At 48.2% G+C, this 26,117-nt stretch overlaps 3 protein-coding genes across 15 annotated transcripts; 2 read left to right on the top strand and 1 right to left on the bottom strand.

Annotated features, from left to right (window-relative positions):
* The first annotated feature begins 1,454 nt into the window (after positions 1-1,454).
* Positions 1,455-14,568, top strand: LRRC59 (leucine rich repeat containing 59). The gene is made up of 7 exons (XM_086358126.1): positions 1,455-1,781; positions 3,510-3,569; positions 5,387-5,545; positions 5,776-5,880; positions 8,749-8,821; positions 11,096-11,269; positions 12,652-14,568. The coding sequence occupies exons 1-7, from the start codon at positions 1,677-1,679 to the stop codon at positions 12,894-12,896; spliced, it is 921 nt and encodes a 306-aa protein (XP_086214252.1). The 5' UTR covers positions 1,455-1,676; the 3' UTR covers positions 12,897-14,568.
* On the bottom strand, positions 14,300-20,680 carry EME1 (essential meiotic structure-specific endonuclease 1). 13 transcript variants are annotated; one of them, XR_015147701.1, is made up of 10 exons: positions 20,435-20,680; positions 18,365-19,164; positions 18,154-18,281; positions 17,279-17,368; positions 17,066-17,187; positions 16,735-16,861; positions 16,390-16,529; positions 15,651-15,785; positions 15,236-15,425; positions 14,300-14,989 (listed from the first exon to the last, which is right to left on the bottom strand). XR_015147701.1 is itself a non-coding variant. In XM_086358124.1 (9 exons), the coding sequence occupies exons 2-9, from the start codon at positions 19,137-19,139 to the stop codon at positions 14,813-14,815; spliced, it is 1,725 nt and encodes a 574-aa protein (XP_086214250.1). In that variant the 5' UTR covers positions 19,140-19,164; positions 20,435-20,680; the 3' UTR covers positions 14,300-14,812. The 13 variants fall into 13 exon arrangements, 3 of the variants coding, with proteins under 3 accessions (XP_086214250.1, XP_086214248.1, XP_086214251.1); XR_015147700.1 differs by having other exon boundaries at positions 20,652-20,680; XR_015147697.1 differs by having other exon boundaries at positions 16,390-16,505; positions 20,652-20,680.
* A 49-nt stretch (positions 20,681-20,729) lies between these two features.
* On the top strand, positions 20,730-25,552 carry MRPL27 (mitochondrial ribosomal protein L27). The gene is made up of 4 exons (XM_086358127.1): positions 20,730-20,796; positions 22,828-22,959; positions 23,375-23,442; positions 25,156-25,552. The coding sequence occupies exons 1-4, from the start codon at positions 20,757-20,759 to the stop codon at positions 25,360-25,362; spliced, it is 447 nt and encodes a 148-aa protein (XP_086214253.1). The 5' UTR covers positions 20,730-20,756; the 3' UTR covers positions 25,363-25,552.
* The last annotated feature ends 565 nt before the right edge of the window (positions 25,553-26,117 follow it).

Raw genomic sequence — 26,117 nt, 5'->3', positions numbered from 1 at the left:
ACCTTGAATCAGATTCTGGGGAGGGATACAAAAACGAAATCCCTGCCATCCATCACAAGCCAGCGTGGAGGAAAGAGACACAAAGGAAAGTGTAACACAAGGTGGATTATGAGTGATAGCTAGTATTTGTTGGGTACTTACTAAGTGCCAGACACTGTCGTATGTGCTTTACTCCTTCAGTCCTATCAGCCAGGGACCATTATTATGCACAATTCTCATGTATCCGTACATTAATGGTGATTGCTTAAGGACTCATAAACCTCAGGGAAGTTTCCTGAAGGACTAGGAATTAACCAGGCAGAGAAGGTGGTGGGGAAGGCAGGGCCATTTCAGGAGAGGGAAATGTGTGGAGACCATCTATTGGAAGCCTCCACAGCATCCCAGGCAGGGGCCAGGGCTGGTCAGGAGGCTGCAGGAGCACGCAGGACTCAATGCAGAAATGAGAGAGGCCCATATCCTACACGTAGCTATCTGAAGGGTTTTAAGCAAAGGAGAGACTTGGCTAAATTTTTAGAAAGATCATCTGGGCAGCTGGGTTGGGGGTGGATGGAAGGGAGAGAGATTCAAAGTAGTAATCCAGGCTCAAGTTGATGGTAGCCTGGACAGGGGCTTGGGGCAGCGAGGAGATGAGAGAGGCAAAGTTTTCTGGATGATCATAGTTTGGGGATTGTTAAATAAAGGACAAAGAGCAATTTTGAAGAACACTCAGTTTCTGCTCCTAATCCAAGAGAATGGGGGAGATTTGATGAGGTCAATTTTGGATGGAGCCAAGGAGAAGTCTCTTGAGAGTCCCTTGGACTGCAAGGAGATCCAACCTGTCCATTCAAGAGGAGATCAGCCCTGGGTGTTCTTTGGAAGGAATGATGCTGAAGCTGAAACGCCAGTACTTTGGCCAGCTCATGCAAAGAGTTGACTGATTGGAAAAGACTCTGATGCTGGGAGGGATTGGGGGCAGGAGGAGAAGGGGACGACAGAGGATGAGATGGCTGGATGGCATCACCGACTCGATGGACGTGAATTTGAGTGAACTCTGGGAGTTGGTGATGGACAGGGAGGCCTGGCGTGCTGCGATTCATGGGGTCGCAAAGAGTCGGACACGACTGAGCGACTGAACTGAACCGAAAGGTCTTCTGGCCCCCAGTCTGTTCGCCTCCTGACAATACTAGCGACGACTGCCTGGGAGCACACCCTCCGGGCACCAGGGAACGTGGCTACTTCAACAGGCAGCGGAACTTAAAGCCTGAACCCGATTCCCCGCCTCCCTGCCCAACACCTCCGAGCCGCACCCCCGGCTCCTCCGCCCCCCCCCCCCCCCCCCCGGCTCCTCCGCTCCGCACCCCGCCACGGGCGCTGGCGGCGACAGCGGGGCGCCATCCTGGGCGCCAGAGGGCGCTCCCTCACGCGCTCAGACCCCTCTGGCCCAGCCCGTCTCAGTGGCCGCGGAAGGTGACGTGGACACGGAAGTGGTCGTCGTCGCGGTGGCACCGGTGGGAGCAGGGCGCGGGGCTTAGAGTGCGGCCAGCAGGCGGACGGGAGGCGGCGGTCTCGCACCTGCAGTGGCGGAGGACGCAGGTGTTGTCGGTTGGGTGCGAGTCCGGTGAGCTGACGAGCGGCTTCTCAGCGCTTCCCTTGCCCGTCAGTACCCCGCAGCTGGGTCCCGTTTAGCCGGCGTCACCATGACCAAGGCCGGTAGCAAGGGCGGGAACCTCCGCGACAAGCTGGACGGCAACGAGCTGGACCTGAGCCTCAGCGACCTGAATGAGGTCCCGGTCAAGGAGCTGGTCAGTACAGTCCCGCAAGGCCCAGGCGCCCACCCGCGACTGGCGCTGACCCCTGCTGCCTAGGTCACCTCCTTTCCCATGCCTCAGTTTCCATGGCTTAAAACAGGTGGGGGGAGTGGGACTAAGTCCCCGGGGAGGCCGCGTCCGGCTCCAGTTTCTTCCTGGGATGTACACGTGTCACTTGGGCGCAATTCCAGGAGATGGAAGGAGCTGCTTGTTTGGCTATGGACTTTTTAAGGGTGAGGAGTGAATCTCGTCCCCCCCGCCCCCCACCCCCAATTCCTGAGGCTTTCACAGCGTTCAGCTCCGTGCACGACACAAAGTCGGAGCTGTTGGAGCGTTTGCTGGATGTATTCGGAGAATGAATGAACAAATGAATGAATGACTCGGTCCGAGTAGGCCTCCGGGTACTCCTGGGTGTGGCCCAGAAGCTGACTTGTCTAGGAAGTCAGCAATCCCAGCTTGCTGCCCCAGCCCTGAGGCGTCCTTCCTTGAAGAGAGTGAAGTCTCACTGCTTTGTTGGCAAAGTTTTCCCAACTCTGAAACTGGCAGGAATATGCGCCTCTGTGGCCCACCCCTCCACCCACCTACTCCCACATCCCCAACTGGGAAACAAGCCTGAGGCCCCTGGGACATTACAAAACTAGTTTGTTGCCAAAGTGGAGTTGGATGGTATATCCCCGCTATGCTTACCTGGTTCCCTACCCACATCCCCTACCGTAGCCTCACTTTGGATGACGTACCCTTTCCTCACTGCCTTTAATGAATTACATTTACCTTTGGCACTGGGCCCAGTTTTCCCTCCACCTTGGCTGTGTAATATGGAGGTTAGAATGGGATTCCTAGTTCGTATATCAGCTTCATTGCATAATAGCTGAGTGCCCTTGGCAAGCTAGTTAACCTTTAAGCCTAGATTTCCTCATTTATAAAATGGTGATAATTGTTCCCATCTCATAGGATTGTTGGGAGAATTAAATAAGATTGTAATGTAAAATACTTGGGAGGTAGCAAATACTGATGCATGTAGCTATTACTGAGGTGTTCTTTCCACTGTTATATCTCAAACGTTTTAGGTGGTCAAACCTCCTTCTTGGGACTTTCTAACATTTGGAAAGTGCATGTTGGCCCCATGTCCTTAACTGAATATTTGCCTTCTTCCCCATGTTTCAGCCTGGCCTTAGGACTGATGTCCCAAATCATTTACCCCAGGCATCTGGTTAGTGCAGCACCACCCCTCAGAGACAGAAGGGTCAGTTTTTGCCCAGTCTTTCCAGCCTGAACCCCATGGGAAAATAGCTGGGCTAGGAGAGCCTTGTTTTCACTCTGCATTCACTCATTCATTTAGTCACAAGGGTATGTTGAGTGCCTGGAAGGTTCTGAACTGGAGAATATGGAAATCACAAAACTATATGAGACAGAGTCTCTTTCCTGAAACCTAATAAGGACAGTGCTAGAGAGAATATTAAAAGTGCTATGGAGAACTTCTAAGAACCTGTTTTTTTTCTTGGATGTTTCACAGCCACATCCTTTCTCTTTACATTCTTCTCTAGGTCATGGTTGACTGGCTTAGGCTTCCTTTCGTGTCTCCAGGAACATTGTACTTTGGTATTTTTTTTTTACAAGGCCTTTTCTAGTTGTGGGAACTTTCTCTGGAAAACGCTTCATTAGCAGATGTCGCTGAATTGTTCCATGTGTTGATCTGACATTTTGTTCTCATTCCCCTCCTAGGCTGCCCTCCCAAAGGCCACCGTGCTGGATCTGTCCTGCAATAAACTGACAACTCTACCGGTAAGGCTGGCAAGCAAGCATGATTTCTTTGAGAGCCCTGATGCTTCTCCTTCCTGTCTGGGGGGGTCATGTCATAAAATATAATTTCAGGATAGGCCTGCAGGCAGGCTACCACTAAGTGGGAGTGTGTTGCAGGTAGAGTGGGGTGGTTTGTCTCAGTGGGAAGGGAAGCAAAGTAGACACCTCATTCTTTAAGAACAGTGGGAGAAGCAGGCCACTGAAAACTAAAGTCAACAGGATATTGGCTGAATTGTTTATTGGGTTCATCTTTTTTTCAGCCTTATTTTATTCCTTCGAAAAACAGTTTACCTCCTTGTTGCAGCAGAGGAGGCTACAGGCTCTTCTGTAAATTTCTTTGCATTTCAGAGAGAAAGCTTTTCGGATTGGTCTCCTTGTGCATGTTTCAATGTGGAACAGGAGAGAGTGTGCTTTTGTAGAACTATCATATCATTATCCTCCCAATACTCGAAATACAGTTTTGTTTAGCACATCCAACCTGATACTTGTGACTCTCCTTGTACAACTTCTCCCAGTTCTCCTTTTGCTCCACTTGTGAATCATTCAGGCCTGCTCAGCCTCCCCTGGGTTCTGGTTGGCCTCTCCCCCATGACGGTGCTCCTTCACTGTCAGGCCTAAATTTGTTGTCATTGTTGCCTTTTCTGCCCATTATTCTGGCTTTGTCCCTCCTGGCCCTACTCTTCTGGCTCTGGCTCAGGGATCAAGTCTCAGAAGTTGGCAGTTTCTTCATTGGATCATTAGTCCATTTCCATCTCAGTATTCTCCTGGGCCTCACTTATCATCTATAGCATCTTCCTGCAGCTCATCAAGATTTGTTTCTAACACTGGAAAAAAGCATCTGAGATTCCACTTCTTCAGGGGTATTTTATATCTAGTTAAAGAAGGGCAGCAATTCCTTGCAGCCTGCTGCAACTTTGTCAGATTGTCACTTGGTACCACCAAGTGCATTTTTCAGTCTGAACTTTTCAGTTGTCATGCGTTTCCCTGAAGTGTAGATCCACTGGCATTTACGGGTTCCCAGAGAACGCAAATGGTGCATCATTAACTGAGGTTGGACCATCACTTCAGATGGGTGCCGAGCAAAGGCTTAATGACAAGAGGGATGTTTTGAACTGTGCTAAAGAGCCAGGATATGAGTAGGATGGGCCCCAGCCTGTTTATTTAGTCATTCAAAGAATACTCCTTGAGCATGTGTACTTAGTAATGTGCTAGGTGCTGCAAAGAACAATGAAGAATAAAACTGGGTACACACAGAACAGGGGCTTTCCAGGTGGCACAGTGGTTAGGAATCCAGCTGCCAATGCAGGAGATGCAGTTTTGATCCCTGGGTAGGGAAGATGCCCTAGAGTAGGAAATAGCAACCCACTCCAGGATTCTTGCCTGGAGAATTCAATGGACAGAGGAGCTTGGTGGACTACAGTCCATGGGGTAGCAAAGAGTCGGATGCAGCTGCACACATGCACACAAGGAGCGCTTGATCTTTTCAGAAAATCGGATGGTCACACCATGTTTGGGCAGCTTCTGTGAGAGTTGAATACAATGTGCTGTTGATGACAGGTCAGAGAACCGGGGGTGAAGGAACCCATGCTTAGTGGCTACTTCCAGCTCAGCCTTTTTGCACCCGTCTCACTGCTTACCACCAGCAGCGATGCTTGCTATCTCCATTTTCATTCAAGCTGGAATAGCTGGTACAAGATAGAGTTGGGCTTTGTGCATAGGTGCCTCTGACTCGGGGGCTCCCGGACTGTTAAGTCAGTGTGTGAGCCCAAGGCCCAGGTGTTCTCTCTTTTCTGTTCTAGTCGGATTTCTGTGGCCTCACACATCTGGTGAAGCTGGACCTGAGTAAGAACAAACTGCGGCAGCTGCCAGCGGACTTTGGCCGCCTGGTCAACCTCCAGCACCTGGACCTCCTCAACAATAGGCTGGTCACCCTGCCGGTCAGCTTTGCTCAGCTCAAGGTAACAATTGCTGAGCCCGTGTTTCATAGCCAGGTGTGGCAGAGCGCTTGGCAACTGAGGGAGTGTGGCTGCGAGAGAGGCCGACAGGCACACCACTTTGTTGCCACAGCCTCAGGTGGCTTTCCCTGTAAGTGGAACACAGAGGGCTTTCTTCCTGCTCATTTTGTTCTACTTTGAGGGACTCTTCATGTGTGCTTGGGCTTACCAGCCACTCTGCCCCATCTCTTTAGAGCCTGAAGTGGCTGGACCTGAAGGATAACCCGCTGGATCCTGTCCTGGCCAAGGTGGCAGGGGACTGCTTGGATGAAAAGCAGTGTAAACAGTGTGCCAACAAGGTAAGCAGGAGCTCCCCAGCGGCTCCTTCACACATTCCCCTGGGGTTTGCCTCTTGTTTTTCTCTGCCAGGGCACCTGTAGCCGTGTTTTTAAAACACAAACGTCTCTAAAGTAGGTCTACTATGAGTCTATCAGGCAAAGGCACCTTTGTTTCTCTTTTCACTCTGTAAGCCCAGAACAGTGTTCTCTTCTGCTCTACTGCCATGCTTCTGTTCTTAGAAACCAGGACCTGGCATGATCCAACACTGTACTGTTGATAGCTGTTCATATGGAACAAAAAGGTTAGGGACTGTGGCCTTTCTGAGTAAAGTTATGTAGGAATTTTGATAATAAAGATGTTGTTAATATTTGTAAGTTTATAGCTGGAAACAGACACATCTTGGGCAGACTTGGCATTTGATTTCAATTGAGTCATCTGACATAGGAGAAAGGAACTAACTGGCAGCCTGGAAGGCGAACATTTCCAATAACCTTGAAGGTGCTTTACATTGCTTCTTAAGAACAGCACTGTACCCACCTCTCAACAATTCTAGCTATAGTCATTTTTTCCCTGCAGCTTTAGAACAGGTTGCTGCTGCTTCAGTTGAGCACCAGATGACTTGGCTATACGTTTAGGGGGTGTTGTGAACAAAAGAGGATTTAACTTTAAATGCTAGATTAATGTAAGTGAAATGTGTGTATGATGGGTTCTCTGTATGAATCTCAGGAGTAATGGCCTTTCTTTTCTTACCATTAGCTCAGGACTTCTTAGATAGTCTATATCACCCATTGTCACAAGAAACCAAGTGCAACATCAGTGCATCCAAGAAGCCGAGGCAACAGTTTGCCCTCAATGGGGACAGTACACGTGATGAGTGAAGTCCTGTTCTGGAAACTGTGCTTTAAGGGTGATGTCTGTTCTGAAGACTAACAATGGCCACCATTGACTATTCTTTTGTCTTACGTACTTTCCGTGTTTCATCTTGTAATCCTCATAACCCTGGGTAGTAGGTATTCCTTTTGTATCTCTTACATGAGAAACTCTGAATGCACAACATCTTTGATTTCTTTGCATGTTTCATCTCCTAATCCTCATAACCTTGGGAAGTAGGTATTACTTTTGTATCTCTGATATGAGAAACTCTGAATGTGCAACATCTTTGATTTATCCATTTATTCATTCACCTAATAATATATTAAACCAAAGAAATGCTGATATTCTAGTTTTTTACCTACAAAAATAATTCTTATTGAGTGTAAAGGTCTTTAGTATTCACAGATATTCACCAGACAGAGCTTCTGGGAGCACAGTGCATTGTGGATGTGGTGAGAAGCCATGTTCCTGGCCCTGTCTCCTGTCCACACCTTTAGGCACGTACAGGAGTGGTGTAGGCCAACCAGAAGGAGGTTACTTGTCTTCAGGAGTTTCTTGCCAGCTCTGACCCTGTGGCTACATAGTAACTGATCTGTTTGGTTCATAGTAAAGCACCTTTTAAACATAATTTGTTAGTTCAGTAGAAATCATCAACTGCTTACTACCTGCTGTGGACTAGGATAGGTAGACAAAATCTACCCTCCAGAGGCTCCAGAGGAGCCTCTCCCATTTCTGAACAGGCTGTGTGGTCAGATAACTTAACTCCTCATGTATTATAGCCAAGCTAAAAGGGGCAGCTCTTAAACATTCCAGTTGCTTACTTAGCCAGCTTTTACCCAACTAAAACCAACTGCATGGTTGGTGCTCATATAAAATTCAGAGTTCAGAGTGAGACAGGGACTTGGGCCACACCTCTCCCCGTCACGCTTGACCTTCCTCCAGATCCTGTAGCCCCTTGCTGAGCAGCCATTTTTAAGTAAGTGTGACTGTTCTGGAGAGGGGTCAGACAGTGCACTGTTGATGCTGGTCCTGGGTTACTCAGGACAGGGTTCCTGTGGCTTTAAGCCAGGTTCTTGGAGGGAGCGGCTTTTGCAGGCCTGCCCGTGAGACCCTCTTACGATAGATGTAGCCATGTCTGAAGTTTCCATGAAGAAAGATGTTAACATTTGAATACATATCTAGTATTCAGTAGTGAATAATCTAGTGTATTCATGAAACAGACAGTTGAGACAATTTGCTGTCTTAAATTAGAGTGCCTTAGATTTTCTTCTCTTATTAATGCAGTCAAGAAGATAAGGTAAAAAAAGCAACAGTGTTTAATGAGCACATATAATGCCTTTCTCTGAGAACTCTCCTGCCTCTGTGCACTGGAAGTAAGAGGGACAAGCTCTGGCCTAGGCCTAGGAACTCAGGAGACCTGCACTCTGCTGTGCTACTTTCTAGCCACATGACATCAGAGCTTGGCTTTCTTCCCTACCTTTACAATAGGCATCCAGTCGGTTGCTTAGGCATCCAGTCGGTTGTTCATCATACCTCTGCCTGTAATTAGCTAAGCTCTGTGCTTACCTGCAGAGCTAAGGACAACAGTCCATACCCATTTACAGTCTAGGACTGAGATGGGGAAGAAAACTCCCCATAAGTGGGAGGAGGGAAACCTGAGGCGGCCAAAGGAGGGGTCAGACAGGAAGATGTCTTAGTGAAAGTGCTGTCCCTGCACAACACAAAAGCTGCTGGGAGAATTGTAAGAAGTGATTGTAAATGGCAGAACTTTTTTTACAGATTCCAATTGCTATTGTATTTCACAAACTTTTTTCATGAGCTCGAGTGAACTGGGCTCATGTCTCTTCTCTGACTGAGGCTGGTGCAGTGAGGACACGGGGTAGGATTCACTCCGTTAGCTGCCCTGCTTCCTGGGCTCTGGTGATCTGGGCTGCTGAAAAGGGCAGTCTCTTTTGAGATTCCCCACGTGAAGACAGTTACCCAGAGTGGTTCAGCACCCTCCTCTCCCTTTGCAGGTGCTACAGCACATGAAGGCCGTGCAGGCGGATCAGGAGCGGGAGAGGCAGCGGCGACTGGAAATAGACCGAGGTAGGTCGCCACCCCTCCTCTAGCCATCTTCCTGGTCCTTATCCCAGCCAGCTGGTTCTCATGCTTAAGGAGCTAGGATCCAGGAAAGGAGCCCTGCAGGGCAGTAGGGAATAGTGTGGTGGTAGACGGCAGCATCTCTCCAGTCCCAGCTTCTCGACTGAGACCCACAGTCATATTCAACTGCTTGTCTTTCTGTCTGCTTAGACGGTTAGTAAGTTATCTCAAATTGCTGCTGCTGCTGCTGCTAAGTCGCTTCAGTCGTGTCCGACTCTGTGAGACCCCATAGACGGCAGCCCACCAGGCTCCCCCGTCCCTGGGATTCTCCAGGCAAGAACACTGGAGTGGGTTGCCATTTCCTTCTCCAATGCATGAAAGTGAAAAGTGAAAGTGAAGTCGCTCAGTCGTGTTCGACTCTTAGCAACCCCAGATTGGACACGACTGATCGACTGAACTGAACTGAACTGAAACCAGATCCCCTTTAGTACCTCCTACTGTTCCCCCATAATGGGAAATCACCATCCTTATTCAAGCCTGAAATTGGGAAAGTGTCCATGATTGCTTTCTTCTGTTAGTCCCATGTCCAGTCTGTGAGCTGTGGAACCTCCAGTGCTAGTCAAGTCTCCTTCCGGTAGACTGCCACAGTACCTCCTAGCACCATGCCCTGGCTCATACTTGTGCCCTTTCCACACAGCAGCCAGGGAGATCTTTTTAAAACATAAATCAATTCTGCTACTATTCGGCTAAACCCTCTCATGGCTTCCATTTGAACTCCGAATGAAATTCAAACTCAGTAACATGGCTGACAAGGCCTGCCATGGCCCGGCCTACTTGCTTCTCTGTCCTCATTCCACGTGCCAGGGAGAGAGTACAGTTACCCTCAGCCACACAAGCCTCTCTTGTTGCAAAACACACCGAGTACAGTATCATCTTAGGGGCATTGCTTGATTTCCTTTTCCCTCAGATCTTTATGTGGCTGTCTACTGGCTTCATATGGTCTCTATCTCTGCTCAGATGTTGCCTTAGGTTAACCATAACCCTTTCAGAGCCACTCAAACTAGAATTGCCAGCCCACCTGCCACACTCTATCACATCCTTGATTATTTCCTTTATGGCACACATCACTATCTTTTTTTACTGTTTGTTCACTTGTTCATTGTTTGTCTCCTTCTCTAGAAAGCAGATGACTTAGGCACTAGAGCCTGACTTTTCTTCACTGCTGTATCCAAGCACTTAGAACAAGCCCCGGCACACACACATGCCCTGTCGATGGCTGACTCCTGAGCCCCCTTACTGGAGGACTCCCATGGCTAGAGGGACATGTGTAGTGCTGACTGCAGGCGGGCCCTGAGATCAGAAGCCCCGCGCTGTGACAGTCCCGTGTACCTGCATGGCTACTGTGCGGCCTGTGTTCACTGTGACTGCTGCTGCTTTTGCCTCTGAATGGCACATGTTCTCCTAAGGCTGGGCAGAGTGTGTTCTTAGCATTCTTGGTGCCCATCTGGAACTTGGAGTTTGTTTACACGTAGAAAAGCAGTGGGAAGCTACAGTGCTAACACTACCGCCATTCAGATACACGACAGTTCAAATGGCCTTTTGAGCACTAACAGGACATTTAACCACCACCTGTGGCATTCTGGCTGTGGAAGAACGTACTTCAGTCTGTCAGATAACTTATTTGGAAATGCATTTTTAGAAACCAATTATTTGTAAGGTGGGTGTCGTATGTAAACATACTTGAGCTGTGGGATAAATATGAATGTTATATAGACTCCTGAGTTGAAGTCTAGAGTACCCTCTGACAAGCTACTAGTTTTAATTTTCAGGAAAACATTTCCAACCTTTCTAACTCTGAACCTGAATGCTCACTTTTTCATCCTGCCCTGCCATGCCACATTTCTTTCTAAAGCTTGGAAAGATGAGAGTCCCATAGAATCAACACCTCCCTTCTTTCCTCTGCTCATAGTTGAGTTGTGCAAGGCTGCGAATGGCTGTCTCACAGTTCTAAAGGAGCACCAGACTCATCACCCATACCTTTCTTATGCCCCTCTTGCTATATCACCCTACTCTTTCTGCTGCTTGTGGCTAGGAACCCCTTAATAAGAATCCATTGGGCAAACCCTAAGAGCAGCTTATTGTATTTTAGAGAGGGCTTACTTCCCAGTGAACAGAAAGACATGTGATCCACCACATTAGGGGAAGGGAGCCGAATCCATATGAATTACTTGGGATACTGGAGGTTTGAGAGAAGCCACTTTGGGGTATACTTTCTCGTAGAGGCTGAGAAGAAGTGGGAGGCCAAGCAGCGAGCTAAGGAGGCTCAAGAGCGGGAACTGCGGAAGCGGGAGAAGGCAGAAGAGAAGGAGCGCCGGAGAAAGGAGTATGATGCCCTCAAAGCAGCCAAGCGGGAGCAGGAGAAGAAACCTAAGAAGGAAACAAATCAGGCCCCGAGTAGGTTTTTCTGTCAGTTGCAGGGTTCAAGGATGGGTGTGGTGAGAAGATGGCTTAGATTTCTAGGCATAGCTGAGTGAGCGAGCGAACAAGCTTACAGACCTTGTCAGGTACAATATACTCTAAAGTCTGGGAGTAACTTGGAGGACCCACTTACAGGGAATGGGAACCCTCCTTGTGCCCTGACTGGCTTGTTTTCCCAGTGTCACGTGTTTGGATCAGATGTGGCTGAGAACATTTCCAGAACAGAGAGTTGCACTTTTTGTAAAGGTTAGATTCTAAAATCAGTCAGAAAGGTGAAGATTGCGTATGGTCACATTACTCTTAGAAGACCCTTCCATCATCCAGCAAGTGGACTGGGCTCCTGAGTGTGTGGTGCTGTCTCAGTGGTGCCAGCATGGCCTGTGATTTTCTTTCCAAGTTGGACCAGATCACTCTATAGTGAGCACCAGAATTCTGTGGCCTGCATTCAGGAAGCCATGTCATGTAAAAACACATTAGCGTTTTGCCTGAGTATGCCCTGCTGGATTTGTGTAGCAGCGTGGCTCCATGTGTAAGTGAGGACTGTATCTTCTGGGCCAAAAGGGGCCCCTGAGGGGAAGGCACCTGAACAGGGAAGCTCTGTGGGGAGGGGAGGCCTGCGCCCGTCCTTGCTTGCCCCGCACTGGCCTTGAGCAGGCCACCCAACCTCACCGCCTTTGTGTTCCCTCATGTAAATGAGGATCATACCTCCCTACAGGGTTGTGATAGGATTGAAAAAAACCTCTGACCGGATCATGTAGTTCTTGGCATATGGGTGTTGAGACAGGTTTTTTAAAAATTTACCTGAAAATCTCAAAATCAGTTTTCCCCCCTAATTTTAAATATATTCATTGCAGAGAATTTCTGTATATATCGGAAAATGGCAATCACCTATAATCCCATTTCCAGCATTCATCACTGTTGCCAATATGTGTCAGGCTATTTTATATATTAGAAGTATTTATAAATTTTGAACCTGTTTCCCCAAATGGGCAGCATTCTATCCATGCATGACACCTCCTGATAAAGCCCTGCCCTTGGCCCTAGGGGCCTGGATCACTGGCATGTTCTGGAGGAGAACTTAGGACCCTGAGGACTGTATGCTACATGAGACATCCAGAATGAATCCGTTTTCAGTCTAGTCTCTGAGATCCAAGGGACAAAGTTCATGTTTCAATCTCTGCATAGCAAAGTTTTTAAGAGCTCAAGTCTTCTTGTAATTGTGTTCTCCTAAAGACCTGGGGAGTTTTCATCAGAGCAGAGGGGTGTGAGTGGATGTGCATGGAGGAGACTAGCACTGACTATAGCGTGCCTCTCTTTAAACTGCCTGAACTCTGTCTACTATGACTCTGTCCCTCCAGAATCTAAGTCCAGCTCTCGCCCCCGTAAGCCACCACCCCGGAAACACACTCGATCCTGGGCCGTGCTGAAGCTGCTGCTGCTGCTGCTGTTGTGTGTGGCCGGTGGGCTGGTTGCTTGTCGGGTGACCGAGCTGCAGCAGCAGCCCCTCTGCACCAGTGTGAACACCATCTACGACAATGCCGTCCGGGGCCTGCGCAGCCATGACATCCTCCAGTGGGTCCTGCAGGCCGATTCTCAACAGTGAGCTTGTCCTCAACACCTGCTGCCTCCCAGCCTTGGAGCTTGGATTCCTATGGAATTGGGTTCTGCTGGACACAACTTCTTTTTAGTGTCAGACCTACCTGCCATCATCAAATGGCTACCATTTGGTACCTGAGACCTCCTCTTTGTAAGACTTCTTTGTTCCTCAGTCAGGGTTCCCTGGTGGAATAAGGAGAAATAGGAGGTGGGGACAGTTACCTGCATGCTTAAGAGAATAGGCTTGGGGTAGGGAGAGAGCCTTTTCTAGTTGTTATACAAAGCTGTGTAAAGGCAAGACGCGTTTCTACTAAAGGTCAGCTGTCACTACATTTATACTTTTGTATGTCACAGACCCTTTCTTTCATTCCTCCCTGGGGAGCCAGGGCAGATCAGGAGGCAGTGTGTTATTGGGGACTAGGGGAACACCATACTTGGCAAATCTCATCTAAATTGGGGGGGAGGGGCATACCTATTTTTTAAGGATCTCAGACATTGGTATTTTAACAGCCATACAAAATCTTGGGCTGTGACAGGACTTCCAGATCATCCAGTCCAATGTAACACTTGTAGACAGGGAGACTGAGGCTTTCCATGACTTGCCTATGGTCTTCCAGCTCGTTTGGGGCAGAACTGGATTCCCACCCTGGTATCTTTCTTTTTCCATCAATTTATCTTCTTTATAATGTCCTGAGTAAACAAAACTTACACCAGAATTGGGTGTCTCTTGGCTGGAGTATAGAGTCTCTCATGGGAAACAGATTTATGACCTATAAATAGAAATCTCATAGCCACAAGGGTCTTGGGCAGCTCTTGCAAAGTCCTGCCACAACTTATGTGGCTTCTATAAAATGGGCACAGTCCAGGCTCCTGGCGTCAGTTTGAGAGCATTAATCCCTTGACTGCCAATAAACAAGGTGGATCCTTGCAAAGCCACATTGTCTGTGACAGCTCTGACATAATTGGTGTGACTGAATACCACATGGGCAACCTGAAAACGAAGCTTCATAAGAGACTTGATGTTTAGAACTGATCCTAGACATCATGGAGTTTAAAAGTGGTATATTAACGACTAGCATGAATAAGGACAGCACTGTCCACTCCCTTTATCTGCCAGAGTCAGCATTTTCTTGCTCTGTGGCCTCCTTTACCTCTTTTCACTACATCAGAAATGGCCGTCATGGTGCTCATTCGCAGAATACTCGTGATTGAAAGCTCCCTGCCTTTCCCCAGGGAGACAGAGAACCTGTCATGTTCAGAGACAGTGGGGTCCAGCTTGTCAGCACTAGTGGCCCATGGATAGCACTTGTGACTGTCCTGATAATGGAAGAAAAGACTTATTCTTTTCTCCCTCAGGGAGAACTGCTGCATAGGCCCACACCTTATTCAGAATCACTACACAGTCCTTAATTTTTCCTCTAAGCTCCAGAACCAATGGTACAAATGCTTTATTAAAATTAAACACAGAACATAAAATGAGTAAGAGAATACAGAAGTCGGCATAGTGACTGGATCCCCATTCCTTGGCTGGCTGAGGGAGCTCCGGTGGGTGGGGGGAAGGCAAGAGCACATCCAGCCTCGTCAGGCCACCAGCTGAGGACAGCTCACTTGTGGCCTGGAGATTTGATGCTGGGGTACTTTTGGACTTCTACAATTATTAAATACATGTCTGAGTGGTCTGTCTTTGTTCTTTGTATTTTTGAGGGCTGGCGGGGGCAAGCACAGGGGCGGTTCATACATGGCAGTCGACCTGCTAGGAGAGGAAGGCATCTCGGCCTCCACCCCAGGTGGGCAGGTAGAGACACCATCACAAATAGCAACACCAAGGAAAGCCTGCAGTGGGCAGGACCCAGGCTTGTGCCGCAGGAGGTGCTCCTGACTGCTACACTGTAGTCGTGCTGCAGCTCATCCTGAGGGCTGGCTTCAGTCTGCACTGTCTAAGGAGAGATCTGGCTGCAAAGCTGTCATCTGAAGGTAGACACGCCTGGACAGCTCTGGTCCAACACGGCGCGAGGTGGCTGTCACGCCTTCCCCACGGCGCACCTGTAAGTCTGCGAGCAAATTCTGGCGTTCTTGCTCAGAAAGACACCGCTTATAAGCCTGAAAGTAGTAAATGACCTGTTAATACCACTCCACCCACAGCCATTCTTCGTCTATGAGTAGGGATGGGAAGCTTGTGTTGGAGGATGAGAATCTGTCCTCCTTCCCTGGTCAGTGTTGACTCTGATCTCAGACCCACACTGTTGACTTACAAGGCACTCCTGGGCCCTCACCAGTGCTGTCCATGGAAACCGGGAGTCCGCCAAGGCCACAGCACACTGGACAGTGACCCCTGGAATGGCATACCTGGATCAGGAGCTGTGGGGATGGATAGGCGTCCACAATGGCACTGGCCATCTCCAGACTGACCCGGTTCAGCTGCTGAATCTGTCTCCTCCAGACCAGTGCAAGCCCCCTGCCAGAGCGGTCCACCTTGGCCCCTCCAGCCCAGTCACTCTCCAGGCAGAAGGAGAAACTAGTTTGATCTCGGAGCTTCCTGCAGACAACACAGTTGAGGAGCTAAAAGTTGTGCATTTCTCTGCTGCACTTGTCCCTTTAACTAGGAACTTAAAAACCTTGCACTGACCTTGGAAGAGGTGTATACAATGTTCCACCCAAGCAATGCTAGTTGCTTAAAAACTAACTAGATTCCCTTAAAAACAACATTTAATCCTTTTCATTAAAAGAGAAGTTACCAGAAAGGTACCAGATTCTTGCTTACATTGAGGTTGGGCTCCATTTGGGGAGACAGTGTGCACAGGCGTAGGCACAGGGGACTGGGTATCAGGCAGTTTAGTTCTGGTTCTTCTAATTTGCTCAGAACTTTGACAAGTTGGTCTCTTCAGGCCTCAGTTCCCTCAGGTATAAAATGAAGGACTCCATTGTCTCTCAGGTCTCATTAATTTTAAGTTCTGACTATGAACAGCCCTTGAGCTAAGTAGGCTAAAAAATTGTTTTACAAAAGCCTGTTTGATTGTGACCTGATCTGCAAAATGAACCCTGGTAACTTGGCCCACTGATAACCCAGTACGAATCTGCAGAACATAAACTTACACATAAGCTCAAGTGTTAGTTGTTCAGTTGTGTTCGACTCTTTTGCAGCCCCATGAACTGTACCTCTGTCCGTGGAATTCTCCAGGCAAGAATACTGGAGTGGATTGCCATTCCCTTCTCCAGGGGATCTTCCCAACCCAGGTCTCCCACACTACAGGCAGATTCTTTACCATCTGAGCCACCAGGTGATCCCAACACATATAAGCAAAAGGAGAACATTTTAAAGGGACCGTGCTTGAAGGCTCCTTCCAAGAATCCCCAGGGTTAAGTCAGCTGCATCTGCCTCAAGCTTGAGCAACAACAGACTAGCAGCAGAGTTAGGGGAAGGAGACATCTTCTCTGGGTACCAGAATCATTGTAAAGGACAAGGCCCAGCAACTGAGCCAGGACTTGACAGGGGCACTCACTTGAAGGGCGCTTCAGCCACAGCCTTTGTGAACGCGCATGCCAAGTCAGCCAGCTCTTTCCAGCTCTGCACAATTCGAGCCTGGGCTTCTGTGTGCAGCTGCAGATCTACCAGTGCCTAGAAACCCCAAAGCACGATGGACTGGAAGAGTATGGAGAGACCAGTTTGAAACTATTCTCTCACTGTTCACTGCAGCTATACCCCAGTCCCTTGGCTTCCTGTTTGGCCCTTCTTTCCCACCTAGTGCCAGGACAGAAAGCAGTGTCCAGCAGGCATTTTACTCTTTAGCAACTCAGGTTAGATGAGAGTGGGCGCCCACGCTGATTCAGGCAACAGAAGTTCTTACCTCTTCCACATCTACCCTGGTCACCATGGCCCCTGTGTTGGCCTCTGGTTGTTTCTGCTGCTGCTTCTTTTCCTTGGCCTGTTCTCTATTTGCCGCCCTCTGTTTCCTTCTTAGAGGATTTGGAGCACTGGAGCAGGGGAGGAAATCAAAAGTGCAGCAGCTCCAGGCTGAGCTCAGGCAGAAGAGGTGTGAGAAGGCTGGACCAGAGAGTCACAAAGGGCTGGTAGGGATGCTGTTTTGCAGAGAGACCCAGATCTGGGATGAATAAATCCACCCCTGTTGGCCCAAGAGCTGCCCCCTTTAATACTAAGTCTGGAGGACAAATCCAAACCTGAAGCACTTCTCGGGATCCACAATCACCAGTGACAGATCTTTCCCAGCTGTCCTTGCTATGATGTCAGTCACAAAGCTCTGAAGTGTTTCCTTCCCTTCCTCAGTGCTGCCCAGACTTCCCTGCATGGAGGGGCAGAAACGGCATGAATGCCTGCTCCCTAGAGCCAGCCCTCTGCCTGGCCTCAGCACCCACCCCTCTGGCTGTACCCACCTGCTTGAAGTGGTAGATCATGGACATAAACACCTCTGCCAGGAGCAGCACCAGAACCATGGGCTCTTCCACCCAGCCCTCCTCGCCATCCTGTTAAAGGACACAGAACCCCACAGAGGGAGGCAGGTCAGCAGGTGCTCAGCACCGGAGAGAAACCCAGGCCTTCTGGGTGAATGACTTCATCCCCATTGGCCTAGTCCATTTTGCAGTATCCTTTTTCTTCTGGAGTGAAATCATGGTGGCAAGAAATAGGAACCCATGATTCTGTCCCTCCCAGTCCTCAATGGTTCAACCTTGGTGTACTACACTTTGGAAGTAGTGAATATGAAATAGGCTGAGAAGTAACTGCCAATATTCTATGCATTTTGAAGTGGGGGATGGAGGGTAGGAAACTCTTCTGAAGAATCAGGGACAAATATGTAATTTGGGCTTTGAGGGTAAATGCGAAGTATGAGCTGAGTGGCTCTTGGAAAGGAATAGGTTTTGTGTGACAAAGATAAGAATCACCAAGGAAAACTTCAGTCTGTGAGAGCACCTCTCTTTCACCACACTAAGGTATAATCAAACAAAGCCAAGGTCCCGTAACAGCCCACCATCCTACAGTGCAGTATTAACCAATCTGAAATGGCAGCACCACCCCAGATGGCGAAACCGAGTAAAAGCTGTTATTATATGAGGCGCAGTGCTTCCCCTGTAGTTTCCTTGCACCCTGTCCACACCTCGAAAGACAGCCCTTTATTAAACCCTCCTCAAATTTATACTGAGTGTGCCATCTGCTTTCCAGCTGGGGCCTTGACTGAGATATAGTCTTTAGAATAAAAGCATACTTATCCTGTAACTCTGAGGAGGAGAGAGAGCAGTCAGAAAACCCCTACCTCAGAGGGCCCAGCCTTTCTCCTCCACGTGAGGCTGCAAGGCACAGCCTGCGCCTCAATCACACAGGAGCAATCCATGGACTGCAGGGCTCCGAGGAGCTGACCCCCACCTTCCATCTGTAAGAGCACTGCAACAGACGGGAAAGGGACTGTCAGCGGGACCCAGAAAGCAGTTTACCCAGCAGAAGAGAAAGAAAGATTCCTGTAGGACCTGGATCCAGCAGCACAACGATGTGCTTTAAGCACTCCTCTGGCCTCTGAGCTTTCAGCCTGTTCACCAGAGCTGCCTTCTTCTTCCCTTCCTGCTGCCTCTGGGTGCTCTCCTTCTGGCTTGCTCGTCCCCACTGCTGGCATCCCTGTGTGCTGCTCTTCTGGACCTTCTGACTATACTTGCGTCTCTTCTGAGGCAGGGGCACCTCAGCATTTGTTTTGGTTATTGTCAAGCTGTTGCTCTGGACAGAGCAGGTAGTCTGGTAGGCGGGCAGCAGATGGCATGGACTGTCTACCACAGGGTCCTTGTTATTTGATGCATGCCTCTCTGAGGTACCACAGAGGGGAACATCACGGATCTTTGTAAATGGCTGTTTTTGCCAGTCATGTGATGCTTTTTGATGATCCCAAACTCTTTCAAATGGGGAGCTGGATTTTTCAGGGCTCTGCTGTTTGTGAGTCAAAAACTTACAAATAAGCCTCTTAGCCAGGGGCATAAATTCCTCCTCATTCTCACTTCCACTGCTTAGCACACTGACTGGCTCTGTTTGTATGACAGTTTCAGCGGCCTCTGGAATGGGTGGTGGATCTTTCAATTTTGGTGATGGACAGGAGGCCTCAGAGTCTGAGATGTCAACCACTACAATCTTCTCATCCTCCTGAGGCTGCCTCCTCTTTATTGAAGATGGTTTATTCTTCAGAAAGGCAAACGTTGGCAGCTCCTCAGAGTCACTGTAACTGGAATCCAGTGAGAGTGAGGACTTGTTTACAGCCATCAGTCCGTGCAGTCAGGGTAACTCCCTGCAATGAAGACAGAGATGAGACGCAGACTGTAGCACTGAATTCAGTCCAGCTGTTGTGTTCTATGGCCAAGCATTACGGAAATAAAATGATATACAGAGAAATGAAGAAACAGAGAAACAGGACATGGTCCTATACGATCAATCTGGAACTCAGAACAGCTATGTCTGTAGTCTAACAGGAACCCTCCTCACATCCCTGTGAGGTATAAACAAAGTGGAGGTTACTATTAAAAAACGTTAATGAGGTAGGAACAAGACCCAATACCACCTCTTTACTGATCTCTGCATGTAAAATGGAGATTTCCAGAGTCATTCTTTTTTTAACAGATATCACTCACATACCATAAAATTCCGTCCTTTTAACATGTACACAATTCAGCAGTTTTCAGTATATTTGCAAGGTTGTATCACCATCACTACTATCTAATTCCAGAACACTTTCATCACCTCAAAGAGAAATCCCATAGCCATTAGGCAGTCAGTCCGTTTCCCCTTCCCTCGAGTCCCTGGCAACCATAAACCTACTCCTGTCTCTACAAATCTACTATGTATTCTAGATAGTTCACAGAAATGGAGTCCTAAGTATGTGAACTCTGGTGACTGGCTTCTAAGCATGTTTTCAAGGTTCATTTATGTTGTAGCATGTGTCAGGACTTCATTGCTTATAGCTGAGTAACACTTCACTCCATTGATGTGCCACATTTTGTCTATCCATTCATTTGGTGGACGTTGTTTGATTCCACTTTTGACCATTGCGAATGCTGCCATGAACATTCACCTCCTAGTTTTTGTGGGGATGCTTTCAGTTCTAAGAAATATCTAGGGTCTCAATTAATGGGTGGTGTGCAAGACAATCTGAACATACTCCCTAACACTGCAGGATGAGCCATGTAACCTGTCCCGGCCCTGCTTTTTCAGTAAAACGGGGATAGTCACATTACCTACTTTACAACGATGTGAGAAGTTAAAAAAAAATTTTTTTAAGTAATTAGTGCTTAGTACTGTATCTGGCACGCAGGAAGTGCTCTGTAAAGCTGAACAACTAGGGAGGGGTCCCCCATCCCTGCTCAGGTCTCGGTTAAAGTGTTAGTCACTCAGTCAGTCGTTTCTGACTCTTTGCGACCCCATGAACTGTAGTCTGCTAGGCTCCTCTGTCCATGTACTTCTACAGGCAAGAATAATAGAGTGGGTGCCATTCCCTTCTCCAGGGGCTCTTCCGAACCCAGGGATCGAAGTCGGTTCTCCTGCATTACGGGCAGTTTCTTTACCGTCCGAGGCGTCAGCCTCCGTAACTCTGGCAAAATGCGGGTATCGGATAAGCAGGCCCCTGCTGAGCTCGCTCCACGTCTCTCCCGCAGGCACAGGGCGGACAGCTCCTCCACACGCGGCGGCAAAGGCCGCGGCCACCAAGCCCCGGCCGACCCTAGCTCAGGAAGTAGGCCCTGCACGGCCGGCCCACCCGCAGCCCAGCCCGGGAGCGCTCACCAGTAGCTTGTCGCGCCACTCTTTCGTCTGCCACGCAGGACCCGGAAATAGATCTCCCGGTAGCGGAAGCACAACTCTAACACCGGAAGCGGGAGTACGTAAAACATGGCGTTGGCGGTGCTGGCGTGGAGGACCCGGACTGCTGGTAATCGGACGCCGTGGCCGTTGCGGGGAGAGGGGTAGAAGTGCAGTGGATACCTTGCAGGGAGCCTGAGGGTGGAGGCAGTACCCCGTGGAGGAGCCTGGGGGAAGAAGGAGACTGGGGGAAATGTGCGGGGCAGTCGTTGATCACGTGACATCTGGGGCGTGGAGCACGTGACCTTACCTGGACTCGCTCGCTCTTACAGTTTCCCTTGCTGTTATTTGTCGCCTCTTCTGGGTTTCTTTGGATCCCTTCATCTACAAAAATAGGTTGCTATCGTTGGTACATAGGCGCTCAAAAAGTTAATCCATTCGTTCAGTAGATAGAGGTCTGCATTTGTGCCAGACGCTGATAGGTGTTGAAGCTCTCAGTAGAGAAGATGAAGTCAGTCTCTAGCCCCAGGAGAGTTACTTGTAATAGATAAGCCAGTAAATAAGCACATAAATAAAACTGTGAATCATTACAGGTGCTGTGACCTAGAGGGAAAAATTTGTGTCTTTTCTTTTAGGTTGGGTAGTCAGGGAAGCCCTCTGAGGAGGTAACATACAAGTTAAGACCTTAAGGATGGTAGGAAGCCTAGTTTTGCAAGAGAGTGAGGGGCTAGAGAATGATTTGACCCAATTTTCCATTTTGAGAAGGAAGCTCTTGCTCCTCTACGAGCTTAAAAGGAGTAGGAATAGAAATGAGGAAGCCCGATGGGAAACAGTAACAGCAGACCTGATGAAAGATGGTTTAGTCAGGATTTTGGTGTCAGTGAACTGGGAGGGAAATGGGTGAGTTTGAGATCTGTTTTGGAGATAGAATCCAGAGCTTGCTGATGGACTCCCTCCGTACCTGAGGTTAGTGAAGGGAAGGAATCTACAATGACTCTTTGACTTCTGCCTGACCAGTTGTGTAGGTGATAGCATCATTTTCTTTGAGGAGGATGGGGTATAGGGTGAAGGGGAAAGATTTGTGAATGAGATAAGGTAGGTAAAGCCAAAATCCAGTTTCTTAACTTTAGCGAGTGAACAGATGTATAGGTGTTTAAAGGTAGGTAGGTCCTGATGCTGGGCGTTTAATATGATGTCACTCTAAGTCTTTATCTCTGGTCTTTTGCCCCAGCTAGTCTCTGTTCTAATTAAAACTTCAGAAACCTAGGTTTTAGAAACTATGAACCGACAGGCTCCAGGGTCACACAGGGCTTCTCTAAAGACTCTCGCATGACCCTGATTAACACAGCTGTATCTGAAGACCTGAATGCAAGGATTACCAATCCTGGGCTTGTCCTGGCAAGGGCTTGTCCCTAGCACAGGGTTTCCATCCTGGTCAGCATGAATTTTAGTTCACTTTCCTTTTTAAAATAAATACCATTGAGCACGTTGGAATGAGTACGGAGAGGTCAGATTAACAAGGGCATGGTTATCAGTCAGTCTTCCCTATGCTTAATAGGCTTGCCAAACAAAGGGACCAGCCTTCTGAACTGCACAGGAGCCTGTGGAAGCCACCCTCAGAGAGGCTGCCCTTTTTGTTTACAAGTATCTGGTGTGGTATGGATGGGTGGATGGCTAAGAAAGTGGTGGGTGAGGTCAAAGCTGAAGCCTCTCTCTGGGTGTTCTGTTGTTGGGCTCTGTGGTCTGGCCCCTCCACAGTGCATGGAATCTTGAGGGCGTAATGGTGAGTGAGACTGAAACAGGCAGCTCTGTGGTGTCCTCTTGCTGGCTTCTGTTTCTGTGGTTTTGTTTCTCCTCAGTAGGACTGCATGTGTCAAAACCCAGGACACGGTATTTTTTTTTTCCATTAATATTTTACTCCCTCCCCCAAACCCTAGGCCACACACACAACTCATGTAGCGCTTACACTGTGGGCAATACAAGGACTTCAGACATTGCCTGAAGCCCCACACAGTCCAGTGGCATTTCTGCTCACACATCTTCACTTCCCCTGAAAATGCTCCCTGCCGCCTCTCAGCTTAGCAAATGGCCCACTGAGGCAAAGAACGAGAATCTCCTGGGAAGCCTCTCTGTTTGAGCAGCATTTCTGTTCTCTGTGCAGTTACAGCCCTGCTGAGCCCTCCTCAGGCTGCAGCTCTTGCTGTCAGATATGCATCCAAGAAGACAGGTGGCAGCTCCAAGAACCTCGGTGGCAAGTCTCCAGGCAAACGCTTTGGCATCAGGAAAATGGAGGGTAAGGGTGGGGCCTGCCTTCCCCTTCCCACTTAGCAACCTCCCTTGCTACCCTGATGTTCCTCTGAAGAGCAGGCAAACCACACAAGTGCCTGGCCCTGTACTCTCCATGTTGCTTACCAGAACATGTAGTTCCAAATTAAAGAAGCAGATAAGACCTGAAGCAAGGTGGAGGGGCTGAGGAAGAGCAAATGGGTGGGAACCTTGGCCGTGTGACTAGAGTGGAGGTTCCCAGGGAGGGGTTGCGGACTGCTTGTGTCAGACCCTCTGGGAGTCGGTCCTTTCCAGGGCCGGGTCTAGAGGTTGGTATGCAGCATTTGGGCCAGGAAAAGTGGGGGCTACTGTGTTTTCTTAGCAGCTTGCTGTCTGCCTCATTGTTGGCACCGAGGCAACGCACTTGTGGACTTCTCTTCTAGGTCACTATGTTCATGCTGGCAACATCCTTGCGACTCAGCGCCACTTCCGCTGGCACCCAGGTGCCCATGTAAGTTGCTTTGTGCTTCCCTCCACCCCCACTTTTTCTTCACCTCTCCGTGCTCCTGAGCACAGTAATTATAACAGTCGCATCTGTTGGGTGCATACCAAATGCCAAGCATCATGCTGATTCCTGGGCCTGCATTATCTTATTTCATCTTTATGCCCATCCTGACGGTAGGTAGGAATCATCTGTATTTTATAGGTGGGATGCCAAAAACTTAGAAAGGGGGTGGTAGGGTAGTGACAGAGGTGGGATTTGAACCAGGTCTGTTGACTCACAGGTCACTTTTTTGCCTAACCCCCATTTCTTGGAAGAGGAGATTTCTAGTGATTTAAGGTATTTTTTTAATCTTGAGAAACTAATTTCAGTTCATTCATTTTTTCTTATTTTTAAGAATTCCTCCTTTGCATAAAGTTGTTATTAGGTGCCCGAAAGATAACCTGAATTTAATAAAATAGGATTCAGTATATAGGCCAGAAATTAGGTCCATACCAGGCAGGAATTTCAGCATCAGCAAGTTAGTATCACTTGCTAAGGTAGGAAAGTTCTTTAACACAGATCTATGCTCTATTCTTTACATTGTTTAAAATGTTAGTTTAGTTTCCTCTGTAATCTATTTCCTCCTCCCTTCTTACCTCTTTTTTTGGCAATTTGAGTAGACACAGGAAGACTGATAGTAACCTATAATTATTTCAAAAATGCTAATTTGTATGTGAATTGACTGTATGTGTAGTAACTTTTTTTTTAAGAACTCGAGACATTCAGTATGTGGCAATGTTCATTTTAGTTCTACTAAAATAATGACAACAGTAATAAAAACTAATATGTTTTTACCTGGGCAGTATTTTAAGCTCTTTCTGATTATTAATTTAATTCTCAAGATGACCCTATGAAGTAGTTAATATTTATCCATACTTTGCAGTTGAAAAAAGTGAGACACAGTGAAGTAAATTAACTTGCTCAGATCACACAGTAGTAAGTAGTAGTTCTGGGATTTGAACCAGAGTCTGTTCTTTTGAGAGATACTGAATAATGCAGGACTGCCTGGATAAAACTTGCCACACATCTAATCTCAAGTTCAATAAATGAAAAAAGCTAAGATATGTATAGTTAATAATATGTATATATTTAATAAACAGTTTATTTTAATTTCTTCACTCATATTTCTCACCTGAAAATCAGGTTTAGACATAGTACCTACTTCACAAGGTGAGAATTAAGTGAGTTAATGTGTATAATAGTGCTTGGAATAGTGCTTACACACAGTAAGTATGACGCAGTATCAGCTTTTATCATTACTTTTCTTTAATTAGCATATGCATTATTTATATAGCTTTGAGCCTAAACTTCACCATATAGATGAAAATGTTGCATCAAACTAGTATTATGTTAAGCCTCCCAGAAGCAGGCTCCCAGGAGCAGTGATTAGACCTATTCCTGGGCCTGGTTTGGGCATCTGTCCAGTGTGGCTTCTGGCCACCTGTACAGATAGAAGTCCAGGCATTACCCTTAGGGACTGAATAACCACTAGGATTGGCTGTTTTCTTTTCCCACCTTTGTCAGGGAATCATTACCAAACCCAGAGGGAAAGGGAGCCTTAGCTGGAGCTTTCTGAGCCCTCCCTTTTGGCCCCAGGGCCTGAATCTTTGTGAAGAGTCTATCCTAGAGCCCCGGGATGGGCCCCCCTGGCTGTCCAGCTGACTGCTCTGTGTGTTGCAGGTGGGGCTGGGAAAGAACAAATGCCTGTATGCCCTGGAGGAGGGGGTAGTCCGCTACACTAAGGAGGTCTACGTGCCCAGTCCCAGCAACTCGGAGGCCGTGGATCTGGTCACCAGGCTGCCCGAGGGGGCTGTGCTCTACAAGACTTTTGTCCACGTGGTTCCTGCCAAGCCTGAGGGCACCTTCAAGCTGGTAGCTATGCTTTGACTTCCTGTTTGAGGCCTTTGGAGCCCAGGTCACAGGAGAGGATGGTACCAGACGTCAAGAGTTGGAGTGATGACAAGGTCTCCCAGTGAAGAAGTCTGCTTGATGGTGACTGCAGGAGACTCTGAAGTGACTGGTGGAAGCCCTTTGGAAGACCTGATCTGGGGCCAACAATAAAGTTAGCTAGAGTTGAGTTTCTGCTATTTGTGGACAAACCTGGATGGAGCGGCATACTGATCTGTTTATTCATGTTCTCAGGTGTACACGGGAATGAGAAGAGGGGACTCCAGAGGAAGGACTTGCCTTCTTCCACAAGGAAGAGGAGAGCTTGTACTTGAGGGTATCATAGCTCCTTCCCCTCCTGGATCCCACAGAAGTCAGGCTGGAAAGAGTAGGTAGGAGGGGCCAAGAGGCCAATAGGGAAACCCAATGTGGTCGTGTTCTTTCCTGGAGCCACATTCAGAGGGAACTGCAGTAACAGCCCCAGAAATGGCCATGTGGCACATCCCTTCCTGACTGTATGGGTCCAGGGCAGAGAGGCCCCATCTGGCCTGGAATACTAGGGTCCTTCCAGGGATGAGGAAGATATATCACTGGATACGATTCCAGGGATGAGACAGATTGGGTGACAAATGAGCTGCTTTCTTCTCACCCAGAGACACACCACACTGGCATTGTTTTCTGATTCTTGGTTTATCGAAAACTGTGAACTACAGCAAAGAATCTGTCTTCAGGAGTACTCACTCTGGTCCTAGAGT

This window comes from Bos grunniens, chromosome 19 (assembly GCF_055505025.1).
Source record: "Bos grunniens cultivar Pamir isolate PY7600 chromosome 19, Bosgru_T2T1.0, whole genome shotgun sequence".
Taxonomy (NCBI): Eukaryota; Metazoa; Chordata; class Mammalia; order Artiodactyla; family Bovidae; genus Bos; species Bos grunniens.
This window is presented reverse-complemented; position numbering and strand designations above follow the sequence as displayed.